The sequence below is a fragment of the Diceros bicornis genome, chromosome 24 (genome assembly GCF_020826845.1).
Source record: "Diceros bicornis minor isolate mBicDic1 chromosome 24, mDicBic1.mat.cur, whole genome shotgun sequence".
Lineage (NCBI taxonomy): Eukaryota > Metazoa > Chordata > Mammalia > Perissodactyla > Rhinocerotidae > Diceros > Diceros bicornis.
This window is the reverse complement of record NC_080763.1, coordinates 47,041,592-47,055,996: the sequence shown is the minus strand read 5'-3', so window position 1 is coordinate 47,055,996 and position 14,405 is coordinate 47,041,592. Positions and strand designations below refer to the sequence as shown.

General features: G+C 46.9%; 1 protein-coding gene across 4 annotated transcripts in view; it reads left to right on the top strand.

The window, feature by feature from the left end:
• MOK (MOK protein kinase) overlaps window positions 1-12,347 on the top strand; it is a 58,753-nt gene extending 46,406 nt beyond the window's left edge. For 3 of the 4 annotated variants that reach the window (XM_058567735.1, XM_058567734.1, XM_058567738.1), the window contains 8 exons: window positions 3,456-3,534; window positions 3,660-3,708; window positions 5,640-5,818; window positions 7,423-7,524; window positions 8,758-8,931; window positions 9,790-9,904; window positions 11,483-11,683; window positions 11,769-12,347. In XM_058567735.1, coding sequence (XP_058423718.1) covers window positions 3,456-3,534; window positions 3,660-3,708; window positions 5,640-5,818; window positions 7,423-7,524; window positions 8,758-8,931; window positions 9,790-9,904; window positions 11,483-11,683; window positions 11,769-11,849 — 980 coding nt within the window. In that variant the 3' untranslated portion in view covers window positions 11,850-12,347. The remainder of the gene's footprint in view (window positions 1-3,455; window positions 3,535-3,659; window positions 3,709-5,639; window positions 5,819-7,422; window positions 7,525-8,757; window positions 8,932-9,789; window positions 9,905-11,482; window positions 11,684-11,768) is intronic. The other variant, XM_058567736.1, reaches the window with a different exon arrangement.
• Window positions 12,348-14,405: the final 2,058 nt, after the last annotated feature.

Genomic DNA, 14,405 nt, shown 5'->3' with positions numbered 1-14,405 from the left:
CACCATTTTTTACGTCCCAACAAAAAAGAAAACATTGCCAATTCAGCTCTGAGACATAGCTTTCTTATCACTTAGTAATTTTAGTTCTATCCTTATTAAAAGAGCTCTTTTAGATCTATTTAGACAGTTTCCCCCCATGTCGCTTTTGTGCATATATAAAAAGGAAAGTAGAAGTGAAATAAATCTGTTACAGCATTCCTAATACTTCCGTGGAACATTTTGATGTGGGATGGCCAATGTCTTTGCTTTCCTTACACTGTCGGTCTCTGTGCCATTCAGCGTGTGAGTGATGCAACATATTTGTCATTGGAATTTTTCTTCCAAGCCGGTGACACCATCCTGTTAGTTGTAATGCTAGTGCTTCTGGGAAGCACGGTTCTAGTTTGCCTATGTCAACACAGCACAAATCTCCCATATTCTAGAACAACATGTTGTCTCAGAGTATGCACAGTGCCATGTGTTATCTAATGATGGTAGGTCCGGCTTAGGCTCTTTGAGCCTTAGTCCTTGTCTATAAAGTGGGGATAATCAGTGTCTAACTCTTAGAGTTGTTGAGAGGATTAAATAAAATAATATGTATAGTGTTTAGAGCAGCGCCTGGCTTGCATAGTCATCAATAAACACTGAGTCCTACTACTACTACTACTACTACTATTATTATTATTATTACTTGACAGTTCGTAGTATGCTTGCTCTGTATTACTGCATTTGGTCTTCCCAGTCCTGTGTGCTCAACTCCATTTTAGAGGTGAGGAAATTAAATTTCAAAAAAGTTACAGCACTTGCCTAAGATGAGCCAGCTTCAAAGAGCAGAACTGGGAGGACCCCGCCTCTGAATTTTGCCATGGTTGGTGGAAGAGGGGTGCCAGTGATGGCTCAGGCTCAATCTCACTGAGTCTAACATCCCACCTGCTACCCTCTGCAGGTCAAGATCTCTAACCTCTCTCAGAACAGTGTGCCATAATGCAAGGCTCTCCCTTGTAAAATACCAACAGCAAGTGTGTGCACGCGTGGTACTGCAGGGCACGGTCAGACACAGGCCTGGGGACAGGGGTCCCTTGTGGGAAGGGAATGTGTTAGATATTCTGTTACAGTGTGGGCTACAGTGATAGCCATATTCCTTCAGTTAGTGCTGACAACCAGTGTCATAGTTTATTACTGTGTTCACTTAAAAATTTTTTACATTACTAGTACTGTATGTGACATTCTTTAGAATCTTCTTAATGAGACTATTTGGCAAAAATTAACTTGGAAAAATTAACTTGGTTGGGATAGCTAAAACAGACAAGGGAAATACTGTTTGAGGTTGGCTCGCATTCAGTAGGGACAGACGAGGAACTTATGAGTGGTTTATTAACTGTACTATATTTATCTATTGCAAAATGTTTGAAAAGAATCTGGTGGGAACCAGATACAGTCTCAGGCCTGGAAAGTTTGTTTTAGAAAAACTGTTGTGGAGAGTATATAGTCAGCCCTCTCCTTGTCAAGGATGTGGACTCTGGTTGTTCAGACCAGTGGTCCCACATGGTTCATGCAGGTACCCCACTCCACCGTAGCCCCCTCATGCAGGCAGGGCTTCTCACAGAGGGAGAGGGGAGAGAGCTGTGTCCTTACCCCGAGGACTACGAATGGGTGGGAGGACCAAGGAAGAAAGAAAGGGCGGGCACCCAAAAAGGGCTCTTACACTGGGGACTGAAGGCAGCCGAGAAGTGCAGACTCCTGGCCTGTCTGTCCGGATTTGTGATTCACTAAGGCTGGGTTTGGGCTTTGGAATCTACTTTTTTTAAAAACCCTAGGTGATTATGAAGTTTGGATGGATTAGATTTTTCCTAAAAGATTCTACCTTTCCTGAGTTCAAGTTCAATCTTATGCTATAAGTAAGATTTGGGTGTGTGGACATGGCTGGGAAGAGTCCTTCTAGGAACAGAACAGCGTAAATACAAGTATGAAGCAGGAGAGCTTTGGGGGCATATGCGGAAGCGTCTGCTAGTGAATTTGGCTGGAGCGTTCGATAAACGGAGGGATGTGGTGAGGTGCAGTTCTCAAAGTGAGGACCCAGGCCTGGCAGCCACTTCTGGGAACTTGTTAGAAAGGCTACTTGGGGGCCCCACCACAGACTTGCTGAACCAGAAATATCCCAGGGGTGAGAGAGGGGGAACATTCTGTGCCTTCACAAGCCCCCAGAGGATTTGGATGCTCCTGGAGCCTGAGAGCCTCTGTGGTGGGAGGGAATCTCCTGAAGGGGATCTTGAGTGCCAAGCTAATTCACTAGGCAGTGAGACCCATCTCAGGATGAGAGCTGAACTTCAGGAAGCTTCATCTAGCAGCATATGTGACGGAGAATGGAAATTTTGCTTTCTTTTCACTTTTATATAGATAGTAATGTAATACAATTACAGAATTCCTCAAGTTAGGGAAAGCTGACAAAGTCTTAGTTTTAATTCTTTTAATTTAAATACTGGAAAACTGATGATGAATTTTGTGAAACAGAATAGAGATTATAGTATTGCATGGAAAAAGTTCATTGCACTTAGACATTTTATAATTTAAATTCCTTTCTAATATTAACATAAACATTCTTGTTTTGTTATTTGAGAAAAAGAATAAATTTGTCAACAGAAATTGCAAACTTAGGACCAAAAATGTCAAATGGAATATGTGGGAGGAGGAGAAAGTGGTTTTCTGAATTGTTAGGTGAGAATGGTTATTTTGCAGATTTAAAACTTAATAACTTAAAAAAACACACTTTTGAGATTAAAATCAAGTAAAATGTGACATCTTCTGAAACAATGATAGCTGTGATGCTGGAGTGTGTATTAACAGTGTTAGAACATTGTAAGAAGCCTCAGGAAGGAAGGTCTAGATGGCAGGGTGTGTGAACAGGCGCCAAGGGAGCTTGGGTACTGCTGCAGAGTGCTGCATCAGCATCAGCAGGTGCCAAATGGTTGCTTCCTTTTGTCAGAGAAGAGAATATGGGCCGTGAAATTCAAAGCACTCGTTGGCCTTCTTGGATTAAAAAAAGGTACTTCTGTTGAACTGTGATCTATCTCCCTTTAAAATAGAAATCTCCATCTAGACAGAAAGCCTAGGAAAACACTGGATTTACAAGTGACTCCTGACATAATCAACAGTTTGAAGGAGAGTATCATAGAAGGCCCACCCTGGGGCTTGTGTTGAGGTTTAGCAGGCCAAGCTACTCTTGTGATTATTACTCAATACTGTTCTGACTGCAGTCAGACTGCATGCGCTCTGTGGAATCGTGCAAGTATGTAAAATTTTAAATAGTATATTTTGTTAGGTACACTCTGTATTTCCTGAAGCTACTTCAGATTATTTTTCACAGAGGAAGTTAGATTTTCATATATCATTAAATAAAAATGGATTCTATTTCTGATTTCAAAAAAGGGGATATGTACCATTGGTAACCATATTTGGCTGTTTCCTTGATTGTGCAGGGAGAAGACATCCATTATCAGAAAAAAAAATTAGGCGCTATATGTACCAGTTATGTAAATCCCTTGATCATATACACAGGTATGCATTTGGAGACTTGGCAGCTCTCAAATTAATAAAATGTATTAACATTTATTAAAAATACAATGTAAAAGAATTTGAATGAGACACCATTAATTCTGTCTTTCCTTTTATATTGAATGCAGAAATGGAATATTTCACAGAGATGTAAAACCAGAAAATATACTAATAAAGGTAAGAACTTTTATGTGAAAAATCGATATTAGAACAAAGGTAGAATATAAAAACTTTTCTCTGGCTACGATTTCAATCCCAGGTAGCTGAATACCATGTTTGTTATAATTTTTTTTTCCTCCCAATTTGGAAAAAATGATTTATTTAATAAATGCCATCAACATACTTGTACATCTGGGAGAAAATAATCTTAGGTACCCTTCTCATACTATATGCAAAAGTAAACTCCAATCAAATTATCATTCTGAACATTCTAAATATATGCAAGTGGCAGAGGTGGGATTTGAGCTCAGGTCTGTCTCGCTTCAAAGCCACTTTATACATATTTAAAGTGTAAAGCTTGGCGCTTAAGTGCGCGCGCTCCGCTGCGGCAGCCTGGGGTTCGCTGGTTTGGGTCCCGGGCGCACACTGACGCACTACTTGGCAAGCCATGCTGTGGCGGCATCCCATATAAAGTGGAGGAAGATGGGCATGGATGTTAGCCCAGGGCCAGTCTTCCTCAGCAAAAAAAAAAAAAAAAAAAGAGGATTGGCAGATGTTAGCACAGGGCTGATCTCACAAAAAATAAAAAAATAAAGTGTAAAGCTTGGCAAATTTTGGCATATGTATATACCCATGAAGCCATCGTCACAATCAGGTTAACAAACAAATCTCCCCCCAAAAGTTTCCTCATGCTCTTTGGTAATCCCTCTCTCTCCATCCCTTGTCCCCAGGCAAAGACTGACTTTACATCATTATAAATTCGTTTGCATTTTCTAGAGTTTTCTATAGATGGAATTGTATAGTATGTACTCTTTTTTGCTCTGGCTTCTTTCACTCAGCATCATTTTGAGATTTGTCCCTGTTGTAGTATGTGCACCACATCTTTTGAAATTGTCCCACAGTTCTTAATGTTCTGTTTTTGCCATAGTTTTTTCTTTGCATTTCAGTTTGAGAAGTTCCTAGTGGTGTATCTTCCAGCTCGTTGATTCTTTCCTTGGCTGTGTTTAGTCTATTGATGAGCCTATGAAAGTCATTTTTTATTTCTGTTACAGTGTTTTTATTTCTAGTGTTTCCTTTTGATTCTTTGTTAGAATTTTCATCTCTCTATTTTCATTTCTCATCTGAACTTGCATGTTGTTTACTTTTTCCATTAGAGCCGTTAACAGATTAATCATAGTTATTTTAAATTCCCCATCTGATAATTCTAAAATTCTACAGTCTGTGCCGTATCTGAGTCTGGTTCTGATACTTGCTTTGTCTCTTCAAACTGTGTTTTCTTGCCTTTTAACATGCTTTATAATTTTTGTTGAAAGCCTGACGTGATGTATTAGGTAATGGGAACAGAGGTAAAAGGCCATTCGAATGAAGTTTCTTGGTAATCTCGCTAAGAGATGTGCTGTGTTTAATGATCCTGTACCTGTAGGTGCTCAAGGCTTCAAATTCATTAACAGCCTGTATTTTATTATGTGAATGTGAGGGTTAAAGAAAATGGAAGAAATATCTCAAAACCTGTTTCCCTGGTCTGTCTGACTTGTTCCAAAGAGCCCACGTGATGTGAGCCAGCCCTGAGCTGCCCCCGAGTAGAGAATGAAGCTGCAGCAGAGCTGGACAATGACGGGAGATGAGGCGTAATAGGGCGTATGGCTACAGTGTCTAATTCATTTGTAGACTCGCACTGTGATGCAAAATTTCCAAAACCCATAGACATCTGGAAATATTTGTAGAACATAGCCAGCATATTTGTAAACCTGCTCCATGAATACAAACACCACTTCCTCGTCTGTTAGAGGCACTTTCAGGTGTTTTTAAAGCCAGTAATTTGTATTTTACAAGCTAGTTTAGATGCTAGTAATTTTCTTGTTAGTGCATAAATAAGTATTTGAAATAGTTCGTATTACAAGAGCTGTTTGATATGATGTTATTCGTCGCTGCTTTTCTGCCCCCTGCAGCAGGATGTCCTGAAATTAGGGGACTTCGGGTCCTGCCGGAGTGTCTATTCCAAACAGCCGTACACAGAATACATCTCTACCCGCTGGTACCGGGCCCCAGAGTGCCTCCTCACCGATGGGTTCTACACCTACAAAATGGACCTGTGGAGTGCTGGCTGCGTGTTCTATGAGATCACCAGGTAGAGCTGAGGCCAGCCTCATGTCTGAGAACTCCCCTTGGTACAAATGGACCTCTATGTAAATGGCCTAAGTACAATACAGATTTTACAGTCATTCTGGTGTTTGACTGTTTAACTTCACAGAAAATTTACTAGGCTTTCATTTTACTTTTGTGGAATACTTTTCCTTGTTTGCCTGTCATGGAGAACAGAACACTGTCAGCTACTTCTTTCCTACCGGCACACCCCAGCTCTGGCTTGATGGGCCTCTTTATTTGGCTTCATCAGTGAAATAATTGATTACCCAGTTCAGAAACACAGTAGAAATGTGCTTACTCCTACCTTGTGGGGCCTAACATGGGGAGGTGTGAGCAGGTGGTCCCCCAGGGCCTACACTGAGAGGTACACTCATACCAAGGAGGGTACTCTGGCCATAGGTGTGAGGATGAGTCACCTTCTGACACAGCTGGACTCTAGAAAGCCCCAATTCTAACCCTCCTCCTTGGCCTCCACCCTCCACCCTCCCACCAGGAAGAAGGGAGGAGGGCTTGTCCCACTCAGAGGTGAGTAGAGTGTTGTGTTGAAGAAGCCCAAGGAGGGATTGGGGCAGCACCTTCCTGCTCGTAGTGGATGATTAAGGACAGGTAGGTGAATTTAATGTCTGGGTGATGGGCATCAGAACAGTACTGCCCAGCATACACAGGGACCCAGGTCTTTTGCTCCTGCCTGCTCAACTGACCACTTCATAAATACAGACATATGTGCACTTCAGGACTCACTTTGTTTTGATGCTAGATCATTCATATTGATAATTGACTTATTTTTGGAAAGCTGAGATTTCATTGAAGCTAAAAGAGCCAACAAACAATCCTTTCTCATGTGCTAAAATCCTTTGAATTAATTTAGAAGAGTGTTAAAAGACTTAAATGTTAAGAACATGATGGCTGGTGGCATCTAATCAGAATGCCGCAGCCCTCTGTGAATCCGCCATTAAACCCTGCTGTCTTTGCCGTCCCCGCCTCCCCCATGTCAGAGCTGTTTACCTACCTTTTCCTCTTCTCTCTTGTAGCCATAAGATTTTGCTATTTTCCTGAATAGAAACTAGTCTTACCATCAGTGCTATATTTTAAAACTCTTCCTCGTGGCTTGTAATATGAATTCAATTTATTTATATAGGTCTAAAATCTTTTATCTACAATTCCAAAATTCATAAAAGCTCCAAAAACGAGCATTTTTAGAACTCATTTGTTGACAAAACCTGATCTGCCCCGCCCTGAATTTTTGCCAACAAAACTCACCTGGGCTGTCAGGAGACTTGTCATGGAGGTTATGGATGGCATTCGGTGTGAATGTTTACATTTCACTGCAGAGATCCCAGGGTGTTACAGATAGAGGAATGTGGCTCTGTCTCTTAGAAGGACACCTAGTGCCTGCTGGTGAAGTAGAAACTGAAAGGCCCAAGCAGAAGGGGGAATGGAAATCCATCAGCTTCAAGGATTACTCTGTGGGGGGAAGAATGGTTTCCTCGAGTTTCCCTGTGAGTGAGCCACCCAGCTGAGGGAGACCAGGCAGGATGAAGAGGGCCATGGCCTGTCCTAACCACACCCCTTGTCATGCCCTTCCAGTCTGCAACCCCTCTTTCCTGGAGCCAATGAGCTGGACCAGATCTCAAAAATCCATGAAGTCATCGGCACACCTGCTGAGAAGACCCTCACCAAGTTCAAACAGTAAGTGTGGTGTGCTCCCAGGAGTCCATGTGGACTTGCCTCCCTGCCAGGGCTGGCGGTGGGAGTGAGCTGAGGGTGTGGCTGGGCTGCGCCTCTGTCTCCCTTGCGGTCCACTTGGGTCCCTGCTGCCACTGAAGTGGCTACACGTTCGTTGGGGCACTAGCACAGTGGCTACTCAGATAGAGCTGTTACTCCTGGGGTCTACCAAGGGGCGCTCTCCCTCAAGCATCACAGAAGACTTCTCACAGTCTTGCTGAGGGCCTGGCAGTCAGGTTTTGTGCCCTGAATATTACTCAGGACTTAGAGGCCTCTGGGTGAGAAAGGTTCTCCAAGCACAGGCTCTGCGCAGCGAGGACTTTGTGCAGCCATCACCTAGGATTGCTGACCCTACTGACACCCAGACCAGGACTCATTAGGACTTGGTTTGGGCAGAGATGAAGCTGAGGCCGGGGAGTTGGGAGCTTCTGAGGGAGGGCCCCTGGGCTGAGGCAGGTGGGCAGCACCTAGCAGCTCCTAGACCCTAAGAAGATAAGGAGATGACAACTATTTTAGGATTTTTTCTTTTTTGTGTATGTGAGGAAGATTAGCCCCCAGCTAACATCTGTTGCCAATCCTCCTCATTTTGCTGAGAAAGATTGGCCCTGAGCTAACATCCGTGCCCATCTTCCTCCACTTTATATGTGGGACACCACCACAGCATGGCTTGATGAGCAGTGTGTAGGTCCGTACCCAGGATCCGAACCTGCGAACCCCGGGCTGCTGAAGCAGAGCGCGTAAACTTAACCACTGCGCCACTGGGCCGGCCCCTCTTTTTCTCTTTTTTTAAACTATTTCATTCTTCTCAGGTGGGAATGTGTTGTTAGTCTTTTCGAGGAAAAGTATTTTTCTTACATTTGTAGCATAACAGATTTCACCACCTCTTCCTCTTTTTTTAAAAATGGACTATTTTTTGAGCAGTTTTAGGTTTAGAGCAAAACAGAGTGGAAAGTACAGAGGTTTCCCATGTACTGCCTGGCCCCACACAGGCACAGCCTTCTCCACCATCAACCAGAGTGGCCCAACTGTTATGATCGATGAACCTACACTGACATGTCATTATCACAGTGTCTATGAGGGCCCACTCTTGTGTTGTACGTTCCATGGGTTTGGACAACTGTAGTGTCATGAATGTGGACCAGCCAAGTGCTCTAAATAATGGCATGATTGTTTATTATCATTGGGCTTTTAATACAGGTCGAGAGCTATGAGTTTTGATTTTCCTTTTAAAAAGGGATCAGGAATACCTCTACTGACAGCCAACTTGTCCCCACAATGCCTCTCCCTCCTGCACGCAATGGTAGCCTATGATCCTGATGAGAGAATCACTGCCCACCAGGCTCTGCAGCATCCCTACTTCCAAGAACAAAGGTAGGCTCTGCAGTGGATTTCTGTGTGGCAGGAGAAGCTGGCTACTGAGACTCGTGGGGCACATGGTGGGGCACGTGGTGGCCGGGAACAGCTCCTTCTATCCTGAACAGTGCTGGTGCTTCTGGGAACCGACACCTTGCTCTTTTCTGGTATATCCTCCCAAAGGGAGGCTGTTAGCAGCTCCACAACAGGAGCTTTGTGGCTGCTTTGTGGCTGATGCCAGGGCTTCAGTTGTTAAGACCCGGAGAGGAGCCTGCATGCATCAGTGTAAATGGGGTGAACTCGCTGTAAGGTTTTTGTTTGTTTGTTTTTGGTGAGGAAGATTGTCGCTGAGCTAACATCTGTGCCAATCTTCCTCTACTTTATATATGGGACCCCGCCACAGCATGGCTTGATGAGCGGTTCGTAGGTCTGCACCTGGGATCTGAACCCGTAAACCCTGGGCTCCCGAAGCGGAACGTGCAAACTTAACCACTACACCACTGGGCCGGCCCCTCGCTGTAAGATTTGAGAGCGAGTTGGATGGTACCTGCCCTGAGGGCGTCTAATTCCACACCTCTGTCCACTCCTGCATATGTGACCATGGAGGTGACATCAGACCCAAACCTCGAGTCACTGGGTAGGGGTACGAGCCTGTGGCAGGGCGATGCCCACAGTTCACAGACCCCTCTCTGCTCCTGGCCCACAGACTGTCAGGCTGAGACAGAAAAGGAAAAATCCTCCTAATAGTTCATGTGGAAAAGAAGAGGCAGTGACAATGCACGTAATAGACAAATTTGGAGACAGAAAAAGCACACAAGCAGTTGTGCTGTGTGGGTTCTCAGTGGAGGCATTCCCTCCTCTCTTCCTTCCCCGTAGGGCAACTGAGAAGCAGGCTCTGGCCAACCACAGAAAAGCATTCTTTCCAGAGCACCCTGTGGCACCGGAACTACTCAGTAACAACTGGCAAATTTCAAAGGAGGGCAGAAAGCAGGTACTGAGTGAAATCAGTGAGCTGGAAGCAGGCCTGACACCACGTCAGATGATGTCTCCGTGTGTTAGGACGTAGGGAGCCTGGCTCTGGTTGCTCCCGCCCTTTCTGCCCCACTAGCTAACGGTCGACGACACCATGCCATGTGAGCAGGCCTGAACGAGGGAGGTAGGATTCTTCTGTGCGCAGGGGCCAGGTTCTGTGCCAAAGCGCCTCGCAGGCATCACCTCATTATGCTCTCAGACCAACCCTAGTGGGGGCACAGAGAAGCCATAAACACTGGTGCAGATGACCTGGCTAGCCAGCTACAAGCTCTGGGCAGCCCACGACCTCTCCACTCGGCCACCATCCCCCCTGAGCAGAGTAGGCCCCAGATGACTATCCATCTAGTCACAGAGATTGTTTCACACACTTTTTGGTTTAGAAACAATAGCTTCACTTTGCAACATCTTCACCTTTCTTCTCACATACTGTGTGGACCCCGTTTTCTCAGTGCCACCAGTTTCACAGTTCTGGGCTGGCCCCCGACTCTGTGATACTGCACCCGCCTGTCATTCATTTTTCATTCATCCCAACATTTGCGTGTCACCACGTGCTGGGAGCTTTGGATGCAGGTATATCTGCAACCAGGCTGCTTTCCAGAAACCCATACACCTATGTCCACCACCTGTTGATGGCTCTACTTGGATGTTTAAAAGGCAAACTTGTTCGAAGCCAATCTCCTGATCTTCTCCCCAGACTTGCTTTTCTCCCCACACCTTCCCTCCAGGGATGCAGGCAGCTCCCTTTTAGCTGCTCAGGGCCTAAACTCTGGACATCCTGCTCCCGTGGCCTGAGCCTCCCTCATTTTGCCCCCTAATTGCTGTCCCTGCTCAGCCTCCCTTCCCCCTGGGTCAGATGTGTGTCTGACTGTCTCACTCCTGCTGACACCCACCAAAGGCCCCCTGCTGTCAGGGCGAGGCCCACACTATCTGTCACCATTTAGGCTTTGCAACACATAAAGTCTGTCGCAAGCCCACTCTTTTCTCGGTGGTGCCGTGAACAATACGTAAACCAATGGTGGGGCTGTGTTTCAGTAAAACTGTGGACACTGAAATTAAATTTAATATAATTTTCATGTGCCATGAAGTTTTTTTCAACTATTAAAAAATGTAAAAACCATTCTTAGCTCACTAGCCACACAAAAGCAGGTGGTGGTCAGATTTGGCCTCAAGGTGTAGTTTGCCAACGGACTCCCTGGGGGTGAGAGCAGGAGGTGGCCTTGGCCTTGGCGAGCTGCACTCACTGTCACCGAGAGGCCTCCCCAGTGTCAGGCCAGGGGGGCTGCAGTGGCTGCACCGAGGGGCAAGACTCAGCCCCATGACTGATGTGTGGAGGCTTTGCCTCCCACTGTGGGACTCTAGCGAGTGAGTGGCCACCTCGCTTTTGGGTGGCTGGGACATGGTGTGTGTTGTCTAGTCACCATATGGTCACACCTGACGGTCAAGAAATTGTAGTAGGCAAAAGAGCCTCTTTTGTTTTTCCTAATTTCCATAAAGGGGACAGCATCAGATGTTCAACTGACCTATGTTTTGTTTCAAGAAACAGTCCACGAGGCAAGAGGAGGACCATCCCAAGAGACAAGGACCAGCCTACCTGATGGAGCTGCCCAGGCTGAAACTTTCAGGAGTGACCAAACTGTCCTCATACTCCAGCCCGGCGCTGCAGTCAGCATGCGGACCCAGAGCCAACGGGAGAGTCCCGGTGCTGAGGCCCCTGAAGTGTGTCGGCACAAACCAGAAGGTAGCCCATCTCCCTAGCTTCCCTTAGTGCACTGCGCTCGCCCCCATCCTGGCTGCCACTGAATGTCTGTCATTTTCTTTAACAGACAGATCCACAGAAGGACATTAAGCCTAACCTGAGACAGTATCGCCTGCCCACGATAGAAAGGAAAGCTGGGGGGTACTGAGGAGCACATGCCTGTTTTGGAGTGTAAAACCAGGTGCGGCCAGCCTGGGCCTGGCTGATGGCCTCTGAGACACGGGAGGGCTCCAAGGAGAGACCTGGTGCTGCCTTCCTCGCGAGGCCTGGCTTCCCCAAGAGTGCTGCCCCGCAGACCAGCGGCCCCGCCTGGGCCTGGAGCCCGCCAGCCCGTGGGTATTTGCATCCCGAAAGCAGCTGTACTGTATGTTCCAATCTAATACATTTGTAAAACCACCTCATTCTAGAGTTTTATTTTATTTTCAGAACATAAGAATTTGGAGCAGGGAATATTTTGTAATTTTTATATGAATCAAAACAGAAATGATAATTTGTATGATATATTAATTAGGCTTGGTTTCACCACGGGCTCTGTGTGTTGTGCCTTCTTGAGTACATCACTGCTAGCATTGTAGCACATTACAGCTGCTGGTCATGCTCTTGGAGACCCTGGATTTTTATTAAAGAATAAGCTATCATTACAGTATTTCGTTTTAATATTTTCTGAGTTAAACATGTGTCCCAACTATCCATTCCTGTATTTTAGCTTTTGTGAGCTTATTAGGGTAATTGATTTTGTTGGGAAGACTTTGGTGCAGCTTAATTTTGTTTCACTTGAAAAACCATTAAGGAATAAACCCAGGCTTGTGCTCGGTGCCCCCCAGGGAGCTGCAGCTGCTCGAGGTGGCGCCGAACACGAGGGCGGGTCAGAGCGCCAGGCTTCCAGGTAGCTGCTTCGTGTTGGCTCCTGAGATGCAGCCTTCTCCTGTGAGTAGAGCACACTGCTTCCTGACAGCCCGCCGGCGCCCTGAGCTTTGTTTCTGGGATACCCATGACAAGTTGGGCACAAAAAGAAGCCTGTTTCCCTGTGGGGTGGGATGGGAACGCTGAAAGAAGCAGTGGTGCTGGAGAGTGCAGTGCAGGGCAGGGGCCAGGCCGCTGGGCAAAGGAAAGAAACCCTATTAAGCCCCTTTTTGTCTTGGAGTGTAGCCTAATATTTGAGTGTTCCTTCTTTTTCTCATCTTCTCAAACTTACAATGTTAAAAAACACATTTCCCAGATTAGTTTTTTTTTTTTTTTTTAGAGTTTTTATTTTATTTGTTTCTTTATTTTTCGTGAGGAAGACTGGCCCTGAGCTAACATCCGTGCCCATCTTCCTCCACTTTATGTGGGATGCCGCCACATCATGGCCTGACAAGCAGTGGGTCAGTGGGCGCCCGGGATCTGAACCCGGGCCGCCAGCAGTGGAGTGCGCGCACTTAACCGCTACGCCAGGGGGCCAGCCCCCCCAGGTTAGTTTTTAGTCTTCTTGTTTCCTCTTTTAAGACAGATCTGTGACATCCTTCCACTCTCCGGTGGCCCCCACCTCCAGCCCACCCAACAGGTGGTGAAGCAGAACCAGGAGTGACAGGACAGCTGGGCTGTGGGAGGGTAGACGTGGCAGCCACAAGGAGGGGCAGGCTGGAGCCAGCATTTTACAGGCCCCGGGGTAGAGGGAGAGGCTGTGAGCGTGGAGGCAGCGTGGGGTGGAGAAGCTGTGGGTGTGGGCCACGTGGGAGCAGAGCCCAGAAAGGCAGGTTCGAGACCATAAATGAGGTTTAGGGTGACGGAGCTGGGTGCACACGGGGAGGGGTTGGAAAGAACTTCCTTTTAAACCCATTTGAGGCCCTAGCAGGGTCTTCCAGGATGCCCCGTTGTGGCAGTGGTGTCGAGGGGCAGGAAGGGCACTCTTCTGCCTCTGCGGAGGACCTGAGGGGTCTCAGCCACGTGGGAGCTGAAAGTTTCACAGACACAGGTGGTGCTGCAGCCCAGCAGCAGGAAGGACCAGCAAGACAGATGGCCAGAGGAGATGGGAGGGGGTGCATGAGCCTGAAGAGGGACCCGCAGGGCGGGTGAGCCCACACTCTGAGCCCAGCGCGGGGAGGCTGCTGGAGAAGCAAGCCGCAAAGAGGCGGTGGCTCAGAGGGCATGCTGCTGTCCTCGAGGACTGGCTCTAAGTTAGCGCGTTAGAGGACTGAGAAGTATTTGTTTATTTAGGAAAACTGTTACCCCCTTTATAAAATTTGAAGGGAAAATCTTTCAAGTTCTTCTGCATACCTTTCTGAGAAAGCAAACTGGTCCCTGCCTGTGGCAGGGCAGCAGGACTGAGGGCTCTCTTGGGTAGGCTGGGCCCTTGAGGGACATGACCTGTCCAGCAAATGAGGCCCTTTTGGTTTCACGTTGGTCTCTGGCATACAGTGCTCTGAAGCAGTGTTGGTCCTGGTACATCAAGCCCGGCCAGAGTGGGGCCTCTCAGCTGGGCAGCCAAGCCAAAGACCACAGCCCGCCCCCCGAGCCCCGCAGTGAGCAGAGCTGGTCCAATCACTGCACGCCTGTCTCCATGGAGGAGCAGTGTGGTTCTCTGGCCCACAGGGGGGCTTGCACAATCAGTTTCACGAGGACAAATCCACTTTCCTGCAGGTTTGGAGCAGGAAAACCCGTTGGCTACCCGCATTGCTAGGAGCTCCCCACTGCCTGCTCTGGGCAGGGGAGCCAGTTGTGGGGC